The following is a 26,264-nucleotide window of genomic DNA, read 5'->3' as shown; positions in this document are numbered from 1 at the left end:
TCATGGACAATATATCCATTTCTATAATAATAGAGATCTACGTAGTTTTCTCATGCTTTCATAATACAGTTGCCCCTTGCACAGCATGGGGGTTATAGGCACCCCCTCACCCTCCCAGCCCCGCAGTTGAAAATCTGCTTACAACTTTGATTCCTCCAAAGGTTAACCACTAATGACCTACTGTTGACCGGAAGCCTTACCAATAATATAAACATTCAATTAACACATATTTTGTATATGTATTATATACTATATTCTTACAATAAAGCTAAGAAAGAAGAAAATATTAAGAACATCATAAGGAAAACACATTTACAGTACTGTATTTATGGGGAAAAAATCCACCTATAGGTGGACCCACATGGTTCAAATCCATGTTGTTCAAGAGTCAACTGTATTTCATTACACGAATATACCATACTTTTTACCCAATCCTGCACTGGGGACATTTCCAGTTTTTTCCTATTATACCACATCCTCTACACTGAAATTGCCCTCCATAGACTTTGTACCAGGTTACACTCCACTGCCCATTAGAAAGAGTGCTCATCTTCCCACATCCTTCCCTAAGCTGGTCATTATCAGTGAAAAATTGCATCTCTTCATTTAACTTCATATATTTTTTAAAGATGTATTTATTTTAAAGAGAGAGAGAGTGTGCTTGAGTGGGTGGAAGGGCAGAGGGAGAGAATCATCGGCCAACTCCCCACTGAGGGCAGAGCCAGGGGCGGGGCTCCATTTTATGACCCTTGAGATAATGACCTGAGGTGAAATCAGGAGTCAGTTCCTTAACCCACGGAGCCACCCAGGCCCCCTTGACTTCATATTTTTAAAAGGCAGTTAGGTTGAACAGTTTTTCACATGTTTGCTTGTTTGTGTTTTCTGTTCAGTGAGTGACTGTCAGCCAAAATCCCTAGTCACTGGGAAAAACACTGACTACTGTAGGGAGGAGTGTGCTTAAACAGTATTTGTTAGGCAAATGTTACCAACTGCTAGGTGAAAGATACACAGAAGTTAATTTTATCATCCTCACGACTTGTTTCTTTGTTTTTCAAAATAAAATGTTAGAAGGAAGAGAGCCCTGAGGGGGAAAAGGCAGGGGAGGGTTGGGAAAGTGACTGTGGTTGATCCTCCATCCCTCCCTTTCCCAGACTCTCCTCTCAGCTCCGAGGACGACCTCTGCTCTTGCCTGGAGGTTCCAGCCATCTTTAATGATGGGGTGACCAGAGCCGGGCAGCTCCTGCAGCAGCCTCAGCCCTCCAGGACAGCGACTTCCATCAGGCCATGTCCCTGATGGCCTTGCTGGAGATGAACTACCAAGTTTTCGACCAAGTAGGATACGATATTGATTTTCATCTTGCCTCTACCGGAAATAAAACCTCAGTTTTTGAATAGAAAAAATCAGGTGAAGTACACACAATGGAAACTGACATTGGTGCTGTAAAATCAGCACCATTTCTGAAAGGTGACTTTCTCGGAATCCTGAATATCATGAGAGGACAGGGGCAAGAATAAGAGGGAATGTATTACAGGCACAGATGTGTTGGATCTGAAACCAGAAGGTCTAGAACCTGGAGCATCATGGAACCATCAGCATCATCATCATCATCGAATCAGGATTAAGTAGTCATACCCAAATTCTGCTTAGAGTATGTGAAGCTCATGATAGAGATATACGAGATATACTTTGATAGAGTTGATTTCTGGTCCACAATTTGGTGGTCAATGGTGTCACCCATTCAAGTTTTATGCTAAACCATCTATTTGAAGATAAGTAGAAAAGTAGAATTTGAAACTCATACTACTTAACTTTTAAAAAAGAGGCTGAAAAATGCAATAAGTTGTCACAGTCAAGATCAGTAATAGTCTCTTCCAACTTGTTTTCAGGCAGTCTTATGATGTATGAAACAAATATAATTTAAATGTGAAAGTCTTTACTTTTGTCTAATTGTATTTATTCAATTGTACTTAATTGTGTAACAGAAATATTTTGTAGACTTTATGTATAATTCAGTGAAGCCCTATTAATAACTGCATTTTCCTAAGTTTGAAAAAAAATTCAAATGTCATAGGTGATTTAAATAAATGAACATTAAGCCTACATGCAACACCAAACAATCTGTTTTAAAAAGTTTCTCCTGGGGCACCTGGGTGGCTTAATTGGTTCAGTGTCTGACTCTTGATTTAGACTCAGGTCATGATCTCAGGGTGGTGAGATAGAGCCCTGTGTTGGGCTCCTCACTGGGCCTGGAGCTTGCTTAGGATTCTCTGTCCCTCTGCTCCCACCCCCACTTTCTCTCTTTCTCTCTCTCAAAAATAAAAATAAAAATAAAAAGTTGCTCTTAACCAGGAGTTTTATGTACATGTGGCAATTACAGATTAATCCCAGAAAGCTGACTTACCTGATTATGGATTGAATATAGATTTGGAAGACAAAGTCTCAACTTTTGTCTGCACATACACCTCCTATAATGTAAACAGAAGCGTAGTTTCGAGAAACAATAACATTTTTGAGATTTGTATAACCGAATACTATATCAAAATGTAAAATATAGGTAAAAATATAATAGTTTTATATACTTAGCCTATATTCCCCAAAGGCCATGACCATAGACTGAATATTTGTGTCCCTCCCTTCCCCCACCAAATTCATATGTGGAAATCCTATCCCAAGGTGATGGTATTAGGAGGGGGGACCTTTGGGAGGTGATTAGGTCATGAGGGTGGAGCCTTCATGAATGGGATTCCCGAATTTATAAAAGAGGCCCCGAGGAGCTTTCTCACCCCTCCCTTTTAACATGTGAGGACACTGTGAGAAGGCACCATCTGTGAACCAGAAAGTGGGCTCTCACCAGACACTGCATCTGCCAGCACCTCGATCTTGGACTTTCAGCCTCCAGAACTGTGAAGAAAAAAAAGTTTCTGTTGTTTATAAGTGACCCAGTCTCTAGTATTTTGTTATAGAAGCTCAAACGGACTAAGACGAAGTCATACTTTTCTTATTTAAATTAGGACAATTTTTTGAAGAAGAAGTGAATAGTATGGTCAAAGATTTCTCAGTCTCTGGGCGCCTGGGTGGCTCAGTCGGTTAAGCGTCTGCCTTTGGCTCAGGTCATGATCTCAGGGTCCTGGGATCGATCCAGGCTCCCTGCGCCATGGGGAGTCTGCTTCTCCCTCTGCCTCCCGCAGCGCCCCCTCTCCTTGTGATCTCTCTCACTCTTTCTCTCAAATAAATAAATAAATAAATAAATAAATAAATAAATAAAATCTTTGAAAAAAAAAGATTTTTCAGTCTCAATAAGGATGTAGATATTCTGTGTTAAGCACTTAGCCAAAGTATAGGATTTTAAAAGTAAATGTGAGAGAAATTAGTAATCTTATTTTTATATTATCTATCAACAATGTTATGTTAAATTTGACATGGTTGCTGTTTGGATACTATTGATTATCAGGAGTTGTGAAGGAAGTATTGCTAAAATGATCTGGACTTAACATAAATATCTCCTTTCCTGAGCCCTCAAAATCTTCAGAAACAATAAAAAGAATCTTCATCTAACAGTTCTTTTAAATAGTTTTTAAAGGTAAATTTCAGATTGCCAGATCAAAATAAAGTTATTTTGTTTTCTTTTATGTTTTTTTTTCTTTTTCTTTCTTTCTTTTTTTTTTTTTTTTGGCCATTCGAGAGCCTTACATTTTTATGTAGGCAAATTTATCAGTCACCTTTCATGGCTTATGGATTTGAGGTCATGGTTAGAAGGACCTTCTCTACTTCACATTTTTTTTAAAAATTCACACTTTCTTTGGGTATTTTTGAGGTTTAATTTTGAAAAAATTTAAATCTTTGCTCTGTAAGAATTTACCACTGGCATAAATGTGTCTTCAGTATAGAAGTTTTTACTTTTTTAGTCAAATCTTTATGTCTTTTATGATTTCTGGCATAAATATTGTGAGGTTTGTTTTCTTAGGATGACATTTCTTGGAAACAATGTGGAGAGTGGGCAGGAGCAGGACACACCCAGGTGGCAGGCTAGAAACTCCATTTGAGGAAGTCTCCACGGGGAAGGACCATGTTTTCATTTCAGTTTAGCTCAATTAACGTTTACTGTGGAACTTACTCTGTTGCAGATACTGTGTTAAGTGCTGGAAGCGCAAAGATGAAGAAGACATGTATCTGTTCTCAAATGGGGGTGACAAATCCAGAAAAAGAATTACAAATCAGTGGCAGGTACAATGAGAAAATAATGTAAGGACCAATTAGTGGCCCTAAGATGGGCACTTCATCTAGCCTGGAAGGGCAGAGGGTATCTGAGAATGCTTCCTGGAGGAAGTGAAGCCTGAGCTAAGTTTTTCCGCCTATTTGGATATTTAGAAAACTTGAATAAGACAATTTAATAAACATCTGAAATCACCCTCCAATTAAAATAACTTCCTCTGCAAATTCATTTTGCTTGGGAGATACAATGAAGAGCATATTACTTGCTAAGATACACATTTAATATCACTGAAAAGAAAGACAGAAAGAATTGGGATAGGGAACTGTTTTGATCAACAGTTGAATACAACTCCCAGACCAAAGGAGAGAGGTGCCCAGGCCAGAGAGAGTCATCCTGGTGCACACTGATTATGAGAAAAAGCTCCATCAGAATTCCACTCCCCCCACACAGCCAAATGTAGCTCACGAGTTCTGAAACCCAAACTAGAAGGCAGGGAACTTAAAGACTGGAGGCTGGAGAGGCAGATTTTAAGGATCTTATGCCTTCTGTAATGGACAGGAGATAAAAACCACTGAAGTGCTTAATTGGAAAGTGTCATTCTGACAAAGACTTAGAAATCATCCGAGTGTGCTAGGTAGGAAGACATGAGTGGGTGAGATTGCCCAGGAATACCAAGGTGCAGAGGACTTAATTTTTAGAGGGATTCTTGATCCCTTTGAGAATGCGATGAAAGCTCTAGACTGTCTCTCCAGAAAAATGCACATTACACAAACATACACAATTTCAGGGGACTGTCCAGTTAAGAATATTCGATGTAGAGGGGAAAGAGAAGAGGCATGAAGAAGAGGATATTTGGATGACGATGAGGAGAGCAGGAAAGAGACCAGAGAAAAATGACCCAAGAAGTACAAGAAGAATCAGGAGAGTAAAGTGTTGGGAAGCTGCAGGAGGACAGAGACATGAGGAGGGCATGGGCATGTGTTAAACGCTGTACAGACGTGAACTAAGGTAAAGACTGAAACATGTCTTTTGCACTTACAGTTAAAAAATCGTTGGTAACTGTGAATAGTTTCTGAGGGGTGATGGGTAATGGTAGTTCCAGATTTGTTTTAATCCAAGAAGTGGTTAGGGGCGGCATCTGGGTAGAAGTGAGGGTAGATTTGTCTTGAGAGTGTGTTTGCAGCATACTAACATGCGGTTGAAAAATTGTCCATAGAAAAGGTTGAGGAGCTCGTGGACTCATTGTCTGCCCCTTGGTGCCCTCCTTATGATGGAGTCAAAAGGCAGAGAGCAATGGTTGAAGGACCAATGTGAGTTGAGAAAGTGGAGAAATTTGGTTCATTGGTAGGAGAGAGATAAAGGGCAATTAAAATGAGAAACAAAAACAAGAAAGGGATTTTGTTTCTAAGAATGAACACGTTATTTTTACGCTGTGAATGCAGCAAGTGGCTCTCCCTAAGACCTGGTCTCTACAACAATCTAATAAGTCACTTCTGGTACACTGAAATTCACCATTTGGTCCTTTTATTAATAATACCAAAGTGAGCTATCAGGAAATTCTTGAGAAAAACAGCTGAATGACATTACCAAAAAAGATCTGAACCCAATTCAGATACTTGAAAAGTTTTTCAGTAACTTAAACTTAAGCTACTAAATTTTCTCCCCTCACTCATATCATTCTGACATACAGCAAAACTTTTGAGACAAAATTTTTCTTTAGAGGCACCAAGAACCACAATCCTATAACCATGACAATAGGGCCCTAACTAGCATTTCTGATACAGAGAAATTAGCTTCATTTAAATTTTTATTCAGAAATTCTACAAAGTCATGTGGAGCTCATTTAAACACAGGATGTGGGCGCAGAACCCAGGATCACTCCGGGTTTAGGAGAGGCTCAGGTGGGTCTTAGGTTTTTGCCTACCAGCTGTACCCATATTCTCGCCTTTGTTGTTGTCTTGTTTTCTTTTCACTTCTGAGCTTTTGAACCAGTTTTCCATTAGAATACCCAAGAAGATATAAGATTGTCTGTGTAACTCATGCAAAAGGGTTTTAGCCTTGAAGGTCTGGCTTCTAAATTCACAGGGGTCTGTTATCAGAGCTGAGCGGCAGACCTAACTCATGGGACACAGTGAAGGGCGAGAATCCCCAGGTGCACTGCCCAAGTGCTGAGATCTTGGTTGCTAGCAAACCTTAGGATCCGCCCAGGGCTTTCGTATCTAATTGTGATGGAGCAAAACCTAGGGACTGAAGGGAAGTAACTTCATAAAGCTCCTAGGAAGGGTGTGGAAAACAGGGTCTTTAAAAAAAAATCTGCTCCCAAATACCAATCCCCATAAACTGTACCCTTGGGGGGTTAAAAATGCAGTTTATTTCTCTTATCCTTTCAAGAGTTGTCTTTATCATTAGATTATATTCTCATATTTCTATCAAGATGCAGCGGTTGGGGGATGTTGGCCCTTTAAGGGGGCAGCAGGGGAGGGGCTGGGACTCTTAAAGACAGGGGCAGCAAATCAGACCTGGCCTAGGCTGCCTTGGCTACACTAAGCAGAAAGGACAGCAACAGTCAGGCGGTGGGTGTCGGCAACAAGGCAGCTGCTGTTGAGGTGCTGTGTGTATCTGTGTGGAAGTGCTTCTCCAACTCTGAGCTCTGTCCCTTGGCAGGACAGCTCCCTGCAGCTGGGCTGGTGAGGGCAAAGGGTGGGGCTTAGGGCAGTCTGAGAGTCCAGGGTCCTGCTCCTGGAGACCCTGGGCCAATACTCCTCTGGCAACCTTGCTGGGGAGAGATCATGGCTGTTTAGGCCATGCTATCATTACTGAGGAGAAGGGTGTCTCTGGGTTTCTTTCCTGTCTCAGATTTACCTTCCAGAGGCCGACAGTGTTTTCTCACCAGAAGAAACAGACATGGTGGAAGCCTGCCAGCCTGCAAAGATGAAATGTCTTGAAGGTATTGCTCATTAGGCTGTGGAATCTGGATGAAAAGCCTTGGGGTGCAGAGGCTTGCTGGTATGGTTTAGTGGACGGATGTGGGCCTGGGTGTCCAGAACTACTGGGAGTGATTTCCAAACTCTTGGACTCGCTAGCTACATCACACTGGTGATCGAGGTCATGTTTCTGGGCCCTATTTTCCTCCACTTCATGGGGAAATGATCACTACCAGCCTTGCAGGACTGCTCAGAGAGTTAAATGGACATATACGTGTGAAGTATCAGGTGCGCAGTAGGCTTCAATTGCAGTGAGTCCTGGCACCTGGGACTGGATTGCTTAAAGAGGCACTGAGAGGGCTGTCAGGTGGGGGAGACCAAGTAGAGAAGACTGGGGTGGTACCTAATGAGGCAATTGAAGACATATGGAAGGCAAAGGTGTTTGGCACCTGCCAGGTTCCGTTTGCTCTAGTCGGGGGGTGGGGGCTAGGGGTAACAAGAGGGGAGACTGAAGGCGGTGTTGGAGATGACTTATGAACAGAAGGATTACTGAGAAGCAGTCTCTCTAGACAAGACTCCTCGCACCTGATTCCCCATCTACTCCTCAGGCCCCTACTTAAACCAAGGCCCAAGCAAGTCCTGTAGCTCCTTGGCTCCTGAGGAGGAGCTGGTGTCTGCCTCCCAATTGGAGGAAGAGGAGGAGCAAGAGGAGGAGGAGGAAGGGGAGGAGGATCTGGATCCAGATCTAGCTCCAGAGCTGGAGGAAGAAGAGGAGGAAGAGGTGGAGGAGGAAGAGCATGATCTCGGGGATCCAGCTGTCCTCAGTGCTATCCAGAACACTCAGGTACGGGGGGCTGGGGGGGGGTGGAGTACAGTTGGCCTGCACTCTCTGCAGCTTACAGACGGTTGCTAAATATCCTTCTCTTCTCCGCTCCTTTCTAGCCCACCGCCTTAACCATTTGGCCACGACTACACGACCTCCACACCTAAGACAGGTTCTGGGTTAACAATTACTATTTCAGGCTTGAACCTGAGTAGAGACTCTCTCCTTCCTTCCCTCTTTCTTCCTATCTCTCACTTAGTTTCTGATGCTGTCTTCACCTTAAAAACCAGGTCCTAGCAGGGTTGTGCATAGCTCAGGTGCTGGTTGAGCTCCTGGTACTAAAGGTGAGTCATCTTTGGCCCTGACCCCTGTGTCTCAGCAGTTCATTCCTGATATTTATTCCCTTGGAGTCCCACAACCAGTGGAGAGAGACAAGGATTCCTATATAGAAATGAAATCATAGGGTGCCTGAGTGGCTCAGTTGGTAAGGCATCTGCCCTCAGCTCAGATCTTGATCCCAGGGTTCTGGGATTGAGCCCCACCTCTGTCACTCAGGCTCTCTGCTCAGCGGGGGGCCTGCCTCTCCCTCTGCCTCTGCCTGCCACTCCCCCTGCTTGTGCGCTCTTTGTCAAATAAATAAACAACCTTAAAAAAAAAAAGAAATAAAATCACTCAGTCTCCCTCAACTTATTCCTAAGATACCAGTCTTGCTTCCCCTCAGAGAAAGCAGGAAGGTCCTGACCTAGTTGATTTTTGATTACAAGGGAGGGTCAGGCTACCATGGTCTCAGATATTGGCAGTGGTTGGCCTTCCTGCGCTCCATACCCGTGACTATAGAAGACACCTCAGCACTCATTCAAGCCTGTTTTCCTCCCTCCCATTCCAGAGAGGCCTTCTCAACTCCCCTGGAATCAAGGCCTCTGGTGTACTGGGGATGTCCCCTGCTTCCTTGCACTTTGTGTGGCAGGTGAGTCCCTTCAATCTCCATCCTGTGAGAAAGTAATGACGTGTGGAGAAGGAGCATGTGGAGCGTCCCTTAGTCTGCTCTTGACCTTGCTCTGGCGATAAAGCACCCCAAGGGAAGTGTAGGTATGGGAGGTGGGAGACACCCATAATGTAGGGACACTTGGTAAATGACAGAGGTGGTCCTGGGATAACTGGCCGTCCTATGAAAAGGACAAACCAGAGCCCTACTTCCACCTCCCTACATTTCAGCACATGAGCAGCATGGAGCTTAGTGCTAGAAAGAGCAGCTGCCTTTAAATTAACTGTCATGAGAACATGATCTGGGCTAGAGGAATTGCAGGAAATCCTGCAGGGAGAATGAGAAGACAATTGCAGCTCTGAGGAGGGCTTCAGAGGAGTCCAAAAAGAGGCAAACAAGCATTGCCCCAGTGGCTGAAGGCACAAGAGCCTGAAAAAAAAAAAAAAAAAAAGACCATCACAGAGAAGAGAGAGAGAGAGAAAGAGACAGGTGTTCACTCACCAGACAGGAAAAGCACATGCCCCCACATTTGTCAGGGGCTGAAGAGCTGCTCGCTAGGAGGTGCCAAACTCTGTTGGGTGAGGTTCTTGTGGGAGAAAAGGCAGGTGAGAATAGAAAGGTGGGAAAGGCACATGTGGCAACAGGAGCAGCATTCTGTTGGTGGAGCTGCCCTTTTCCCAGACCTCTGAATTCCATTCTCAGACGCTGGACTACCTCTCTCCAGTTCCTTTCCGGACTACCTTTCCCAGTGCCAGCTCTTCAGCACGGCACTTTGGACCTCGACTTCTCTTGCCAGACCCAACTCTCTCCTGCAGCCTTCCAACCTCATGGCCCCCTAGTTTCAGGTACTGGTTCAGGGCACGGGCCCCCCCAGCATCTCCCCCAGACTGAGTTCTTCTCTGGAGGTTTCAGGACGTAGTGGCTGAGGAGGGATGGGGGCCACCTATCAGCTGCCACAGAAAAACACCTACAGAAACCTAGTCAGAAGTGTGCAGTGGAGTCCAGTCCCTTCTCCCTCACAGAGGCAGAAGTAGAGGCCCAGGGGGACTAAAAAAAAAAAAAAACTTGAGGTTAGCTGCCATAGCAGAACCAGGATTAGGACTCAGAACTCCCAACAACCAGGCCAAATGGCTTTCTACTGTGTCAAGATTTCCTGCAGCTGATCTGCAGGAAAATATATCCTGGAGGGGAATGTGAGCCCTGTTGAGCCAGGGTTGTGCTGTTTCATACGGCGGACTTTGGGTAGGCACATGGACAGGTAGGGTTCCGTTAGATGTTCAGCTGAGCTTACTAGAGACTAATTGGATGGAAGGGTAGGTTGCTGAGTGCTTTCTTTGACTAAGCCCAAGTTTCTTTCTGCATCTTCCTAGTCATCTGACCCAGCTCCACCCTCAGCACCAACGGATCTTGCAGCTGCAGCAACACAGTCGAACACCAAAGTAAAGCCTAGATGAGCAGCAGGGTTTGGGGCAGCTCATTTGCATGCTGGCTACCCCCATGTGATTGGGCGTCTCCCCAAAGCCTCTGCACAAAAAGACTCTCCCCATGTTGCCCACCTCTGTACTCCGTTCCATCTCTCCCTACTCACCACTTCTTGGGAAGCTCACTGTGTGGGGGTGGGTAGGTCTAAAGGAATGTTCCTTTCTGGCTTGAAGTCCTCCAGCCAAGAAGACTTGGTCTCAGCAGCCAGACCCCTATGTTAATCTCATGACCCGAAAAGAGAAAGACTGGGTGATAAAAGTACAGATGGTTCAGCTGCAGAGTAAGAACCCCCGCCTGGATGACTACTACTATCAGGTGAGCCCCAGGTGCTCTTCTTAGCCTCTGACCTTGGCATTAAATGGTCCTGGACTCCATGGGCCCTCTTGGATCATCTCTCCAGCTCTTAAAAGCCATGTTCAGTTAGGTGGGAGAGGCAATCACTACAGGATGGGGGCCACATTTCTAAAGTTGACATCCCAAGATCCTTCCCCTCTACTCTCCTACACTTCGGACAAATGGGATTATTTGCAATTCCCCCAACACTGAGGTTTTATCTTCATCCTTTGCCAAGAATTTCCCGTACTCAGCCTTAAAATATGGACTTTTCCACTTCTGTATACTTCTGTGGGTCTTAGAAATGTTTTGTTATAAACATCCATCTACTTTTTGCTTTTTTTAAGATATAAAACATGTGAATTTTATAAATATTGGGATTCAAACTCAAATTGAATAAATGCCGGCAGACATTTTAACTCCTTACCCTGGACCCCCTATCTTCTTTACATTTATGAGGCAAGCTCTGCTTGTGGGTTTTAGGGTTGTCTAAGCTGTGTTCCACTTTGTTTTCAACCTCCGTGAGTCCCCTACCAAGGTTCCCACCTTTATCTTCTTCCTATTTAGATTAATTTCTTCCTTTCTTTCCACGATGCTTCAAAAACTCTTCCTGCCTGGATCACTGAAAGCGAAATATTTTTATACTCTTGGTTTTTTGGCACTGCTCCTAAATGAAGGAGCTTTATTCAAGTCCTTGTTTGACTCACAGTCAGCGGCTTTATTTTAGCTTGGGATTTTACAGATTTCTTTAAGAAGACATTAGAGCTGCTGAGCCATTCTTCAGAAGCATAAAACTGGCCTAGAGTGCATTAGCTACTGGCCAATTGACAGTAGTATTATCTCGGTACTGCAAGCTGCTGATGGTCTTCATGCCATCAGATAACTCTGATTTTTGGAAAGCACAGTTAGGATCATAAAACTAAAAGGGGGAGAGGGGAGGAAAAGTGTGCAGTGTGTATCCAAGGAAGAAGGAATGCAAGAAGTTTGCAGATGCTGACACGGTTTGCTTCCTGGCTCTCCACTTGGCTGTCTGCCTTTTCATCAGATCTGGTGGTGGTGTCTAGTTCTTCAAGTCCTCAATATGGGGACCCCAAGCCAGATGTTGTGAGGCGCAGGGTACTCAAGATGCTTCAGAGTGGTTGGCAGAAGGACCTGAGGGGCCAGGATCCTTTCTGGAATGAATGCTGTAGGGAAGGGTATATTAAGAGGTTGCACTTGAGAACTTTAATTCTAAATTCAGAAGATGAGGATACATTTTTCTATCCCATGGACTCTCAGGAATATTATCAGAAACTAGAGAAGAAGCAGTCAGATGAAGAGCTACTTGGGCGAAGGAGCAAGGTTGAATCTCTCAAGCTGGTAACGCCTTACATTCCGAAGGCAGAGGCTTATGAGTCAGGTAGGACCAGGGCTGACCTGCTGGGTTGGGATAGGCATCTGGATGGACAGAGGGTGGAAAGGGGAGGGGAACATGCTTGTCTCCTTTTCGTGCAGTGGTTCGAATTGAGGGTTCCCTGGGCCAGGTAGCTGTATCGACGTGTTTTAGCCCTCGCCGAGCTATTGACGCTGTACCCCATGGATCCCAAGAGCAGGTAGAAATGCTACCTTCCCACAACCCTTCTTATCTCCCCTGTTTTGGAGAAAGGACAGGGGCACTCTCATGCTCAGATGTGATTGTGACTTAAGAGTGAGAAAGAAATGTGGTCAGACTTTTTGTTAGCCTTTCCAGCTCCATTTCTAGCTCGCCTGAGGCCTGGGCTGCTGCTACGAAGGTGTGGCTGATGGCCTGGGATTCTCTCCTAGGAGATAGGAGCTGCAAGCAGTCAGAGGCTTCAGGTGTTGTCCCGGATTGAGAAGGTGAGATGTCAACTCCTTAAGGATGAGTTCCTAATTTACCCTTGGGACTGGAATATTGCTCAAATTGACCTCTTCTTTTCCCACCTTCAAATTCCCAGATGTTTCTTCAGTTACTAGAGATAGAGGAGGGCCAGAAGGATGGGTGTCCACAGCCCTGCTACTCTGAACAGCAGAGCAACCAGGTTGAGAAGCTTTTCCAGGCCTTAAAGACACATGAGCAGAATAATCTGGAGTGAGTGTGGAAGGGTCACATCTCCAGCCCAGGAAGGGAAAGATGAGTGAACACATGGGCTTTCCTTCTGCCCCTCCTTTCTGGCATGTAGCCAGAGCCCTCTATGCAGAGCCCTGAAAATGTTCTCCTTTCTCCTGTGTAGGGAGGCAGCAGATGGCTTCCTGCAGGTGCTCTTGGTGAGGAAGGGGAAAGCTCTAGTGGCAAGACTGCTCCCTTTCCTGCCCCAGGATCGAGCTGTTAGCCTTCTTCTGGCTATCACCCACCATTTGCCCCTCCTAGTCAGGAGGGATGTAGCTGATCAGGTACTGTGGCATTGAGGAGAGAAGAGGATGGTTTTGTAGATGGGTTAGGGACCCTTCCTCTCCATCCTCTGTCCCCCACCCCCAGAGATGCCCAAGAAACTGCTGGGCAGGGAGAGGTGCCAAACCTGCCACCCTTGGGTGAGGAGGTTACAAAACCAACTACTATAGGAACAACTCATCATCTTGAGATACAATGACCAAAAAACACAGACATGTGGTTGCACAGGTGTGAGTGGGCAAAGATAAGGACTCCCTGAGAAGTGCTGAGCCCCCTAGCTACCCTTCTTTAGGGAAGGCATCCTAGATAAGTGGGTTCTGAAGGACCAGTATTAAGGTTGGAGAGACCTGAATGGTGATAGGCTTAGTAAGTAACCCGACCAGGAAAGTACAAAAAACAGGTCATCAAGAAGAGGGGGTGGAGGCAAAGGAGGAGGAGGTGAAGTTGTAGTGGAGTCTGAGAGAGGCACTTACTGACCTTCTTGCAGGCTCTACAAATGTTATTCAAACCTCTGGGCAAATGTATCAGTCACTTGACCTTCCATGAACTCCTCCAAGGACTTCAGGGGCTAATGCTGTTTCCACCTGGCTCCTCCGAGCGGCCGGTCACTCTGGTGCTTCAGAACCAGGTAACATAGTGGGGAGGCTTTTCTCTTTCCATAGATGACCTCCAGGTGGTATCACTGGCAAGGAATGAGCAAAGGAATGTTCCTTCTCCATCTTCTCTGTAGTGCTTCTCCGTGTCTTGTGAGCCCTAGGATCACCTGGAGAGCTTACTGAACACCAGTTCCTTGGTCTCACCCCCAGAGAGTCTCATTTAGTAGACCCGGGGCATGGCCCATGCATTTGCTTTTCTAACAAGCTCCCCGATGGTGCTGATGGTGCCGTCTAGAGCAGAGGTCACCAAACTTTTTTGATGGTGTACTAAGTTCTGAACCCTATCACCCACGCGGTTGTCTAGAAGTCGGAAACAAATAACACTATACTAAGTACATAACAAACACAAGATAGAATATTTGAAATGAAGAAACTAGATGCTAAGGTTCTGATATCTTTTAATACCCCAGTGGATTATTTTGTGAACCCCCCCTCTGAAGATCTTTGCCTAAAGCAATGCTGCTTTCAGTGGGGTCCACAAACTACCTGCATCAGTTTCTTGATCTATAGACTCTGATTCCTGAGAGTAAAACCCACAAGTGTGCTTTTAATCAACTCTCCACAAAGATCTTTTGGAAAGTTCAGAGCAGGGATTTCCTTCGAAAGGTCTGAAAGTTCTTTGGCCAGCCATTGTAAAATCTGACAGTTTTCAAGTGTTGAACTCCATTTTTTACATGTGACCCTGCCCTTTTAGTTGGGAAAATGGCAGAACCAGGAAAGCACGGAATGCCTCTGGTGAACTCCTTTTACCTTGCACACTGTATCACTTGCAGTTTGGAATATCTTTGCTCTATGCCCTACTGAGTCATGGGGAGCAGCTGGTATCCCTGGAGTCTTCCCTTGAGGAACCCAACAGTGATCATACAGCTTGGTAAGATCCTAAAGGCCTTGTAAATGCTATTTCAGTCCCCTTGGGGATGTAAAGGCTGAGTTAGGCGAGATATTACCTGAGTGGTATATTCAAGTATTGGGGAGGAAGTTGGACAGAGAAGAGAAAAATATCAGTTATAGCTGTTCTCCCTTTTCATTTTTTTTCCCTTTCTTCCTTTTCCATTGTGCTCTAGAGTGTTGGTTTCCCACAGAAGGCAGTAGAAATGATTAAGGGGGACAAGCTTTAGAGTCAAACAGACCTAAGTTGGAATTCTGCCTTTGTTATTTACCAGCATTGCAACTTTTGGACATGGTACTTTCCTTCTCTAAGCCTGTTACTTCATCTATAAACTAGGGATGTAGGGATACGAGGATATGTAAAGCACTAAGCATTGCCTGGCACATACAAAATATGCAAATGTTCTCTTAACTGTTACAAGCACAGAGGGTGATAGTAGGTGGTGGAAAAAGAATTAGGAGCTTTGGCCTTGAGTCTATTTCCTGCATAAATACAGAGACCCTGATGTTTTTCTGTCTTCTCTGCTCTCCAGGACTGACATGGTGGTTTTGATTGCCTGGGAGATAGCCCAAATGCCAACAGCCTCTCTGGCAGAACCCCTAGCCTTCCCCAGCAACCTTCTTCCTCTGTTCTGTCACCACGTGGACAAACCCTTGGTACAGCACCTAGAGGCTAGGATGGAGTAAGGGAAGGCAGAAACAAGGTCCTAGCCCCTTGTTCAAGCCCTGTCTAGATTCTGTCATGTAGTTCTTTTAAGGCAAGAATATGGAAGATAAGTTGTATTTAGAAGTAGTTCTAGACACTCTAACATTTACCCAGTAACCAGTCTGCTCAGGTGAGGATCCCGAAGCCTGTTTCTTCAGCCAAACCTTTTAATTTTCTCCCAGATGCTTTGCTCATTTATCATGCTAAGCTACTTAAGGGCAAGGATTAATATGAGAAGCTGAATTGTTCATTGTTAATTCAAGAAATATTTGAGGGACAGCTACTCTAAGACAAAAGCATGAGCGACATGAAGGTCACTTCTGTCCTCAGCATTTACCAGCTGCTGGAAAGCGTCAGATAGTAATCAAATCACACAAATACTTTAGAAAATAGAATGATTTATAGTGAAAAATCTGTTCTCTTTGTAGGCTTGCTTGGGTCTACTGATCCAGTTCTGAAATATGTATATGTGGGAAAAGTTTAATCATTAGACATTAGCTATATGGGCTAGGTCTACAGGGATCCAGAGACTCAGGACATTTTTTATGCCTTGATACATTGGAGGATCTCACCCAAAACAATTTCTTATGCTCTCCTTAAAAACTTGAATGATATGCCTAACAGGGCGTGACATAATAAGGCATAATTACAGAGATAATAGAATGATGTGTTGAAACTTGTCCTAAGTTAGGTGTAATGCCATTTTCTTATGTGTGAATGCCCCAAGTTGTCCTTAATAAAAGGGACAAGGCCTTGTTATGTCTAACAAAAGTATGACCTTGGAAATTTCTTCATTGTTGACATTTTTAATAAAGAGTAGCTAAGCTAATAGAGTTCGCTATAAATATCTCCCTTGGGATATGAAATGTTTGGTTTATGCTGACAAACAAGGTCATGTATTCATCAGTCCCTGGAGCCCTTTTATGAACACGTCACCGTTTTAGGTGGTAGGGTAACTGAGCAGTGAAAACTCCCTGTTCTTCTGAAGCTTACATTCTGGTTAGACAGGGACTGATGGAAAACATCAAGTAGTGATAAATACCTTGGTGAAAACAAAACTGGGTGGGAAGTGACTGAAGTGTAATGGTCCAGCAAGGCCTGTCAATAGTGGTTACAATTAAGCTGGAAGTACTCCCTGTAGAGGCACGGGTGAGCACAAAGCTGCCAGTCGAGAATGAACTTAATGTGTTTCAGGAACAGGAAGGAGGCAAGTGCAGCTGAAGTACACAGATAAGCTGGAAGGGTGTTGAGGTTGGAGAGAGGTAAACAGTGTATAGATCTATAAGCCATGATTTAAAAATCGGGATTCTAACTACGGGAAGTCAGAACTTTAAATGGGAATGTAATGTGATTTCATTTTTAGAAGATCATTCTGACTGCTGTGTGTTAGAGGAACAAGTGAAAAAAGCAGAGAAAAATGTTCAGAGGTTTATTCCATCAGCTCAGGCAAGAATTGAAAAGCAGGGGTGAGGGAAAGAGAAGAAATTTAGAAGTAAGAAATTTGGAAGAAGGCGTTGACAGCCACCACCTTTATCCAGCCCATCAGCAATGTCTGAGAAGTAGGGGGGTAATGAGGAAAAAGGGGTTGGGGGGCATTAAAAAGAGTCAAGCAAAAATTTTCTAAAGGGGAAGCAAAATTTGACAGTAGTGGTTGGTGTTGGTTGAGGGAGGCTTTCTTTTGAGCGTGACCTTATAGCATGTTCACATAATAAAGCACCCCAATAAAGGGAGAGAAAAAAATGCAGAAGAAAGAAGAATTTTACAGATCCTAGAAGAAGAGGATGTAAATCAGAGCCCAAGTGGAGGGGTTGGCCTATTGGTTACCTGTGTGACCCCAGTTATTGTGAAAAAGAATGTGTTAAGAAAGGTACTGATATTCATTACGACAACTCTCCGAATTCCTCCTCCACCCCTCTTTCCTCACCCCCTCTGCTCCTCTCCAGCTCTGCTGAAGGCCTTGGATCATACTTCCTTGAGAAAAGACTAGTAATGAAATGGGAACTCTACCCACACCACCCCTTAACTTCCCTGTTTCCCTGCCCTTTACAAGGGATATTATTTGACTTCAACTTTCAGGTCCACTCCCTCACGATGGATCAGTCCACTACCAAAGACATGGTAGCACCCAGGGCCTGTAAAAGTAAAAAACAGCACAACAGGAAAAGAAAAAGGAGAGACAGGAACCGGGTTCCGATAGAGGGGAAACAGAGTAAGAAGGCGGAGGGTAATACCACGGAGTGAGTGAAGCTGCTACAGCGTGCCTGAGGCCGCTAAATTTGGCCCTTAACTCTTTCAAGGTAGTTAAGTAAACAGGCTTGAAGCAAAGGCAGACGTAGCTTTGCTGGAGTAATTGGCGCCAGCCTCCACAGGCCAGGAATGCAATCGGCCGAGATTGGGAGTCACGAGGCAGGGAGCCGGTGGGCTACGCGGCGCATGCCTAGGACGCAGCTGCGCTCAGGTGACCGGAAGAAATGGCCGAGTCAAAATGGCTGCAGAAAAGGCAGCGGGGGGAGCTGCCGGCCTCGGCGCCTGTAGCGCTAAAGCCATGGAGCGGGTTCTACCTATGCTGTTGGTGCCGGTCCCTGTGGAGGCAACGGGGCGGCTGGGATCCCGGGCGCGGCTGCACAGAGAGCAGGAGGTTCTGGGGAGCCTAACAGCTGCAGGCAGCCTGCAAGTGCTTTCCTTGGCGCCGGGCGGCCGGAGCGGGGGTACCTGCTGCCTCGGTGGCCCTTTTCGGCAGTAAGTGCTGCGGGAGGGCTGGGCAGTGTCGGAGGAGTCCGGAGCCTTAGCTCGGCTGGCCCCAGTGCTCCCCTCTAGGCGTGGAGGTAGCGGGAGAGGAATGACAGCCGCGGGAAACACCTCAGATGCGATCCGGGTACCCTCTCGGAACCTTTTCCTCGCTTTGCAGCCCCACCCTCGCTTCCGCGTTCCCGGGGCGCGGAAGAGGCATCCAGCTCCTGTGCTGGCCTCGGTGAACCCGGAGCAGGTCCCAACGTAGGGGTTCTTTCATTAATTCAACGTAGGTTAATTGTTACGGTGCTGTGCAACTTGCCCATTTTCTTCTTTCAGTTAAATCCCTTAAAGATAACAGCTGGGGATCATCTCTAATTTGAATCATCCTGATACCTTTTTCTTGTGCCTGAAACAGCGACTTCCTTTACACCTGGGCTTCCCGCCGCCTTCTTCAGGGATAGTCTAGTTTGCCCATTCATTTATTCACTCAACAAATATTTATTACACGCAAACTGTTACTTAGGAGCAGTCTCTAAAGAGTTAAGACAGCTCTTAAATGTGAAGCTTGCATGACTTGGGAAGGCAGAAAAAAAAAAAACCAATTATAATCCTGTATTAACTTTCCGCTTCTGTAACTCTCTGTTCAGGAGTTAGTTTATGTCATGAAGTCTGAGAGTGCCCTCTTAGTCTTTGGGGTCTCTCTGTTTTGAAGTTTTATTTATTTAAGTAATTTCTACACCCAACATGGGGCTCAACTCACAAACCGAAGGTCAAGAGGGGCTTGCTCTTCCAACTGAGCCAGCCAGCACCCCTGGGCTCTTTTTAATAATAGAAAATGTTTAGAAACCATCTCCAAAAACATTAAGTAGTTAAGAGGTGTTTTAGCATTTCCCGGTTCTGTAACAGTGCCTGACAATAGAGATTTGTTTGTTAAATAAGGGGGTGTTTTAATCGGTTTGGCGTTTGTATTCTTTTACTCCTGATCTCTAGATGCTATGAGGAAGAATATCTCCATAGGGGAATTTAGTTAATTCAACTGTGTTAAGTACCTGTGGACACAGTCCTGTAAAGAAAGGAATGAGGCAGAGAAAAGGAAACTCTTCAGGTGTTCGAGAACTTAACAGAAGACACACATAGGAAATAATGAGGGCATCCATAAGCTACTGGGTGAAATTAGTAGATTGAAGGAGAATCAGGAAGGACTTTCTATTTGAATTGGATTTTAATTTTAATTCAAGTACTTCATAGGGTAAAAATAAGGACAAATTTGTATTATTCAGGGTTTACTTATCTCAAAGTGTATGTGGTCCTTTTTATATATGTTGAAATCATGCATACTGTATAGTTATTTTTACTGAAAGTTTCCTGTCTTTTCATGTGATGGTATAGTCCATATGTTAATGATGTGTATGGTGTCACTGTATTCTGCCTTTTAAATATACCTTAATTTGTTTAATCTTTTCCATATTCGACATTCAGGTTATCTTCCAGATTTTCACTGTAAACAGGAATTGGGTGCTCATGAAAAATCATCAGTTTAGGTATAAAGATAGAAATATAAAGTATGTCAGTTTTTTTTCTTTAGTAAGTACATTAGAGCACCAAGTCTGATTTTTTTCTTTTTTTTAGATATAAAATTTATTCTGTAGAAAAAAGAAAAGATGAAACTTTCTCAGTATGGTAGCTTTCTCTCATTCCATTGTAGTGTTTTCAGAAGTGAGCCCTTTTATTTATTTATTTTGATTTTTAAATTTTTTTAAAGATTTATTTTATTTTTTAAAAAATTTTATTTATTTATTTGACAAAGAGAGAGGGAACACAAGCAAGGGGAGTGGGAGAGGGAGAAGCAGGCTTCCCGCCGGACAGGGAGCCCAATGTGGGGCTCAATCCCAGGACCCTGGGATCATGACCTGAGCTGAAGGCAGACACTTAACGTCTGAGCCACCCAGGCGCCCCTAAAGATTTATTTTAGAGAAGACAGCCCTTGTGTGTGGGCATGTGTTGGGGGGGGGGGGAAGCGAAAGGGAGAGAAATCTCACGCAGACTCCCCTGAGTGAGGAGCCCAATCCCATGACCCTGAGATCAAGACCTGAGCTGAAATCAAGAGTTGGTTGCTTAACCAATTGAGCCACCCGGGCAACCCCCCCTTACTTTTTAAATATAGTTTAATTTAATTTGAAGCTGTAGCATCACTCATTAGTCTCTTTCCACCATTGTTAGCCATTGTTGGTATGTTGACATTATACTGCTTTAATAATTTTGTAACGGAGCTGTCCAGCATGGTAGCCATTAGCTGCATGTGACTTAATAAATTTTGCATTTTTCCTTAGTGGCACTATTCACATTTGAAGTGTCAGTAGCCACATGTGGCTTTTGGTTACTGTATTGGACAGTGCAGATATATAGAGCACTTGCATCATCATGGAAAGTTCTGTTGGACAGAGCTATTCTATAATATAGTATCTCAGAGTCTTCATAGTCTATAAATACAAATAGTCACTTTTTAAAAGTCTTTGAAAGCCTTTAAGTTAGCAAAACCTATTTTGTTAATTGTGAGTACCACCTCTTGTAAATAATATACATATTTGGTTGTTGAAACTTATCCTTATGACTGTTCCTTTAAATATTTCATCGGACAGGATTTAAGATGAAGCAATAGAAGCAGCCATCGTTTATTGCTCCATGCCCTCTTTTCATCACCCACTCCTATATTATTGGCCTGAAAGGGGGGGGGGTCCCAGAGCAATGTACATTCCCTTAACTTGGGTGTAGAATTAATGCTACTACCGTGTGAACTAAAGAATTGTTCTTTACTCCTTCTGCCCTTCTACCCTCACCGTTGTGGATAAATATTATTGTGGATAATAGAATATAATAATCTATGCTTTTTCCTTAGCTTTGTATGGGAGGACTCTCATATCAGCAGCTCACCAACAGACAAGCCCAAACTGCTTGCTCTTAGTGAAAATTATGAACTGTTTATCTATGAATTTAATTTGAAAGATGGAAGATGTGATGCAACCATTTTGTATAGCTGTAGCGAGGAGACCTTGCAAAAGCTCATTGAAGATCAAAATATTAGTAAGTATTTACAGGTGGTCTTTCAGCATGTTTTAGTCTGTGACATTGCTGTGTAATCATATGTATTCCAGGAAAAGTTCTTACAGGGATGAAATCAGGGAGGGAGATTTGCCTTGTCCAATGCAGTAATCACTGGTCACGTGGGGCTGTTGAGCATTTGAAGTGTGGTTAATGTAAATTAAGATGTCCTCTAAGTGTCAGACACATACCAGATATAGTATAAAAAAGTAAAATGCCTCGTTAATAGTTTTTTGTATTAATTACATGTTGAAATGATATTTTGGATGTAATGGGATAAATAATATGTAAAAAATTTGTTTCACCGGTTTCTTTTTTCAGTGCAGCTACTAGAAAATTTAAAATTACATTGTGGTTTGCATTTGTGCCTGACAGTGTTTCTGTTGGATAGTGCTGATGTAGACTGGTTACCCATCCTGAGGACTGCAGGGAACAGAAATAAAAGTACTCAGGCTTCTATATTTAAGGCAGTAGCATACCCGACACCCTTGATTTTAAGGTTCTTTTGTTTTTTTTGGGTTTTTTTTTTTTTCCTTTTTCAGATTTTTTTATTTTTAAGTACTCTCTACACCAAACGTGGGGCTGGAACTCACAACCCCAAGATCAAGAGTCACGTCCTCTTCCGACGGAGCCCACCGGCTGCCTCCCTTCTTTTTCTTAAAAAAAAAAAAAAATCTGATCTTGTGGGGTTCCCGAGAGAAGTAGGTTTTTTTTTTTTTTTTTTAAGATTTTATTTATTTATTCGACAGACATAGAGACAGCCAGCGAGACAGGGAACACAAGCAGGGGGAGTGGGAGAGGAAGAAGCAGGCTCATAGCAGAGGAGCCTGATGTGGGGCTCGATCCCATAACGCCGGGATCACGCCCTGAGCAGAAGGCAGATGCTTAACCGCTGTGCCACCCAGGCGCCCCTTTTTTTTTTTTTTAAATCTTCTGTTGTGATCAGACTCTGACCATAAACAGAATGAACAGAGACATTGTAGGCTATCTTTATTCATCCTCTTACTTACCTACCAGTCATCACTTGCTTAGGTGGGTATGAGCATTAACTGCCTAGAGTCGGACAAAGTGCTGTTTCTTCTTTGTTTCACCTGTTCATGCTATGTTTACAAAATCAAAATTACCAACTGTGAAATTGTGACCAGTGAGTTTAAAATAATCTCCTTTTGCTTCCTAGGTGTTTCCTTATTATCTTTGAAAATTCTGTCATTTCACAATAACAAGTCACTATTGTTCATCAACAAATGTATTGTCCTACACATTGTATTTCCTGAAAGAGGTGCTGAGATAGAAGTTCTCAACTGTTTCACATTACCCTTGCCTGCACAGGCAGTGGACAGGATTATTGACACGCAGCTCTGCCGAGGAATTCTTTTTGTTTTGAATAGTTTAGGCTGGATCTGTATCCTTGACAATAAAGATGGGGATATGTAGGGGAGGGAATACCTAGAAGGATGAGCCTTTTTTAGGCTTTTAGTTTTAGGGACTGGTATATAGGTAGAATGGTTAGTTTTTCAGTAAAACTTTCCAGGGAAAAAGATCTTCATGAACTTAAAATACTCACCTATATTGCTTTATATTCTATTGAAATATTTTCTAGTGTATGTACATATTTTTTCATGGTCATATAATCATCCAACTTATTTGTGTTTTTTCTAAATTATATATGCTTTATATTACCCATTTATTAAAACATCCTTGTTAAATATCTATTATGTGCTTTTCCAGAAGGGATTTCGAGGACTGCTTATGATGTGATATGTTCATTGTCACGTATAAATATAATCCATTTATCTCTAATGAGTCCATCGTATTAGTGAATCATAGGGTTTGCTTAACCACTTTTAATTTGGTTTTGGAAATATTATAGTTTTTTTTTTTTTTTTTTTTTTTGTCTCTAGCAGATCCATAGATCATTAGCAAAATTGTTCTGAAGACTTGGAAAATGACCCCTTACATGATTTTGGAACTTGTATTTCTGAATTAAAGGGATGGTTTTTCTACTTTAGTATAAAATAGCCTTTATTAAAATTTCTTTTGTAAACATGTCATAAAATGTTGCATTAACTTCATTTTTGTTGCCGGGTTATAGAATGGTGCTGTCCAGCATGGTAGGCACTAGGCTTCTATGGCTGTTGAGCACTTGAAATTGGCTGCTGTGATTGAGGAACAGAATTCTTAGTTTTACTTAATTACTTTAAATTTAAAAGCTGATAGTTGCATCAATTATTGGAGAACTTCTAAGTATATTTAAGTCCCCAAATGTGAATTTTATGAAGTTTAAATACAGATCAGGTATTTCCAATGAAAATTGAGTGTCTAAACTGAGATTTGCTACAAGTGTAAAATACCAGATTTTGAACATTTATATGAAAAAAAGGTTGTAAAATATCTCAATTTTATTTATATCAGTTACATGTTGAGATGGTAATATCTTGGGTATTTGGGTTAAATAAAATGTATTACTAAAATTAGGTTCACTGTTTTTTTTTTTTTTTTTAATAAGACTACTAGAAAATTTACAGTGACAAATATAGCTCACATTGTATTTCTCTTGGACAGCACCATTGTCGAACACTAGTGGAAAATATTAGCAAGGTATCATTCAAGGCCTGGCACAGAATGAATGGATTTTCAACAAGTATTGCTGAATGAACCCTCAGGTTTATTGGGCCACCAACTTCGTAGTCCTCCGATTACTGTGATGAGGGCTTTCTCGGTGTCCGCTGTTCCTTTTGTTACTATCCCTGCAAGGTTGCAGCCATGAAGGTTTATAAGCTCCATCCCACCCTGTGCTTGAAGTGGTGAGGCTTACTTAAGACTGACATTTTCTTTAACTCTAACACAAAGACATTTTTGACGTTGTGAATGGTACACATGTAGCTCACGTGGATTTAGCACTTCACCAAGAAGACATGTATGGTGAGCGGCAGCAGGAGCCAGCCAAGATTTCTTCCTTTACTTCACTGAAAGTGTCTCAGGACCTAGATGTTGTAGTGATTGTCGACTCCTCCAGCTCTGCAATTGCTCTTAACTTAAACTTGTATTTCAGGTATGTAAATTACTGCACTCTCTAATTTGAGGTAAATAAAGCCGTAAGAGGTAGAAAATGTACTTGTTAGCTTTTTTTTAAAGCAGTTTTATTTCTCTATTCAGCTAGGTTGTGTTCTAGCTACTACCTAGTGGGGTTGTTACTGTAAAATTGTGCAAATGACCTTGGCTACCTTTTTATTTCTTAATGTATATCAAAGCTATGATTTTGATTTGTGTATGTTATTATATATGGCTTATATCATGTAAGTAAAAACATTATCAAGCATAGTTTTAAAAATAATCAAGTACATATGGGGCGCCTGGGTAGCACAGTCGTTAAGCGTCTGCCTTCGGCTCTGGGCGTGATCCCGGCGTTCTGGGATCGAGCCCCACATCAGGTTCCTCCGCTGGGAGTCTGCTTCTTCCTCTCCCACTCCCCCTGCTTGTGTTCCCTCTCTCGCTGGCTGTCTCTCTCTGTCAAGTAAATAAATAAAATCTTTAAAAAAAAAAAATCAAGTACATAAAACATAATAGCACGGTTGGCTATTAATACATTATTTACCCACTTTTTGGGGCGCCTGAGTGGCTCAGTCATTAAGCGTCTGCCTTCGGCTCAGGGCGTGATCCCGGAGTTCTGGGATCGAGCCCCACGTCGGGCTCTTCCGCTGGGAGCCTGCTTCTTCCTCTCCCACTCCCCCTGCTTGGGTTCCCTCTCTCGCTGGCTGTCTCTCTCTCTCTGTCAAGTAAATAAATAAAATCTTAAAAAAAAAAAAACATTATTTACCCACTTTTTGCCCTACATTAGAGTAGGAGAAAAAGGGATTTACCCTGTGTTAGAATTGCTGCTTATGTGGCTCAGGGTCCTGGCAGCCTTAGGGATTACTTTTCTCTTGAAGGACTTTGATACGATATATTAAACTAGCTTTCTCCAGCCAGGATTTCCTCAGGTGTTTCCCTTGAAGGACCCACATTTGTGGCTATCTAAATACATTAGTAAAAATTGAGTGCTTCTTTGTGTTTCTTTTTGATTTAGATATCCTAGTTACCTCTGATTTTATAATGTTTGAGAGAGGTATGATACGAGAGGTGTAAGTACACACCCCAGCCTGTACCTTACGACTTATCTAAAAGTAGGCTAGTCCACATTTATGACTTTCAGTATTTAGGGTCATGCAGAACCATTAGGATTTCTGATCCTAACTTAGGATCAGAATGAGATAAACAAATCCTTGAGTAATTGGGAATGCAGTTTGATGGCTTTTATTGCTTATTGTTTGGATCACAAGAAAGGACACATTCATCTTCACATAACTACCAGAACTGTGATTTTTTTTAAATGGCCTTTTAATGCTTTCCTTTTTTTTTTTTTTAATCTTTAAGCAGGGATGATTAACACATTCTCACATCTTGTGCTTGTTTATCAGTAGGCCATTTTTCCTGACTAAAACATACTCTGTGTATATAGACTTATCTCCTAATCATGTACCTTAGAAAATAATTTGATAGGTGAGGTGGGAGGAAAGCCTACTCAGCCACCCTGATCCTCGAGTGTAGGGTTCCATTCCTGTGGATGTTTTGGTAGCACTTGAGGAGAGCTCTGAAGAGGGCATCAGGCACATTCCTTTGAACAAATTGCGTTGAGCTCAGCTACTTTAACATCAGTCAAAGCTAGTGTTTTATTTCCACTAAATTTGGGGATCTGTCCTGCCCAACTAAATGAGTAATCTCTATTTATTATTTACATGAATGCTCTTTAATTAGTATGATTTCTCTGGAGTTGACTGCATATTTTATTTTCTAAGTGTGCTCTGAAGTTAAAAATGTGTTTCTCTTTCGTCACTCCTGGTTTTAGCTTTTTTCCCCAATACAGAATGTTAGTCTCTCCTTTTCATTTTATCCTTTAAGATCTACCTCTCTCACGAGGCCTTTTCTTACTAAAACCCCTTCCACTTGTAATTTTATACTCCTTTTATCATTTTTTCTTCTTTGAACTTCTGTA

General features: G+C 42.8%; 2 protein-coding genes across 3 annotated transcripts in view; both read left to right on the top strand.

Annotated features, from left to right (window-relative positions):
* Positions 1 to 6,756: 6,756 nt before the first annotated feature.
* On the top strand, positions 6,757 to 16,229 carry PATL2 (PAT1 homolog 2). Its single transcript, XM_087859110.1, has 15 exons — positions 6,757 to 6,787; positions 7,071 to 7,161; positions 7,747 to 7,982; positions 8,848 to 8,928; positions 9,649 to 9,791; positions 10,317 to 10,385; positions 10,602 to 10,743; positions 12,040 to 12,160; positions 12,256 to 12,353; positions 12,565 to 12,618; positions 12,717 to 12,850; positions 12,993 to 13,152; positions 13,638 to 13,778; positions 14,580 to 14,677; positions 15,228 to 16,229. The coding sequence occupies exons 2-15, from the start codon at positions 7,119 to 7,121 to the stop codon at positions 15,379 to 15,381; spliced, it is 1,674 nt and encodes a 557-aa protein (XP_087715236.1). The 5' UTR covers positions 6,757 to 6,787; positions 7,071 to 7,118; the 3' UTR covers positions 15,382 to 16,229.
* A 1,632-nt stretch (positions 16,230 to 17,861) lies between these two features.
* The window catches only part of SPG11 (SPG11 vesicle trafficking associated, spatacsin), a 79,987-nt gene continuing 71,584 nt past the window's right edge, over positions 17,862 to 26,264 (top strand). Inside the window, exons 1-4 of one of the 2 annotated variants that reach the window (XM_045772336.2) lie at positions 17,862 to 18,139; positions 21,030 to 21,214; positions 22,410 to 22,634; positions 24,083 to 24,284. In XM_045772336.2, coding sequence (XP_045628292.2) covers positions 17,886 to 18,139; positions 21,030 to 21,214; positions 22,410 to 22,634; positions 24,083 to 24,284 — 866 coding nt within the window. In that variant the 5' untranslated portion in view covers positions 17,862 to 17,885. The remainder of the gene's footprint in view (positions 18,140 to 21,029; positions 21,215 to 22,409; positions 22,635 to 24,082; positions 24,285 to 26,264) is intronic. The other variant, XM_045772327.2, reaches the window with a different exon arrangement.

The sequence above is a fragment of the Ursus americanus genome, chromosome 36 (assembly GCF_024610735.1).
Source record: "Ursus americanus isolate L20-20 chromosome 36, mUrsAme1.1.p, whole genome shotgun sequence".
Lineage (NCBI taxonomy): Eukaryota > Metazoa > Chordata > Mammalia > Carnivora > Ursidae > Ursus > Ursus americanus.
The sequence above is the reverse complement of the archived record's forward strand: the minus strand, read 5'-3'. Positions and strand labels throughout refer to the sequence as shown.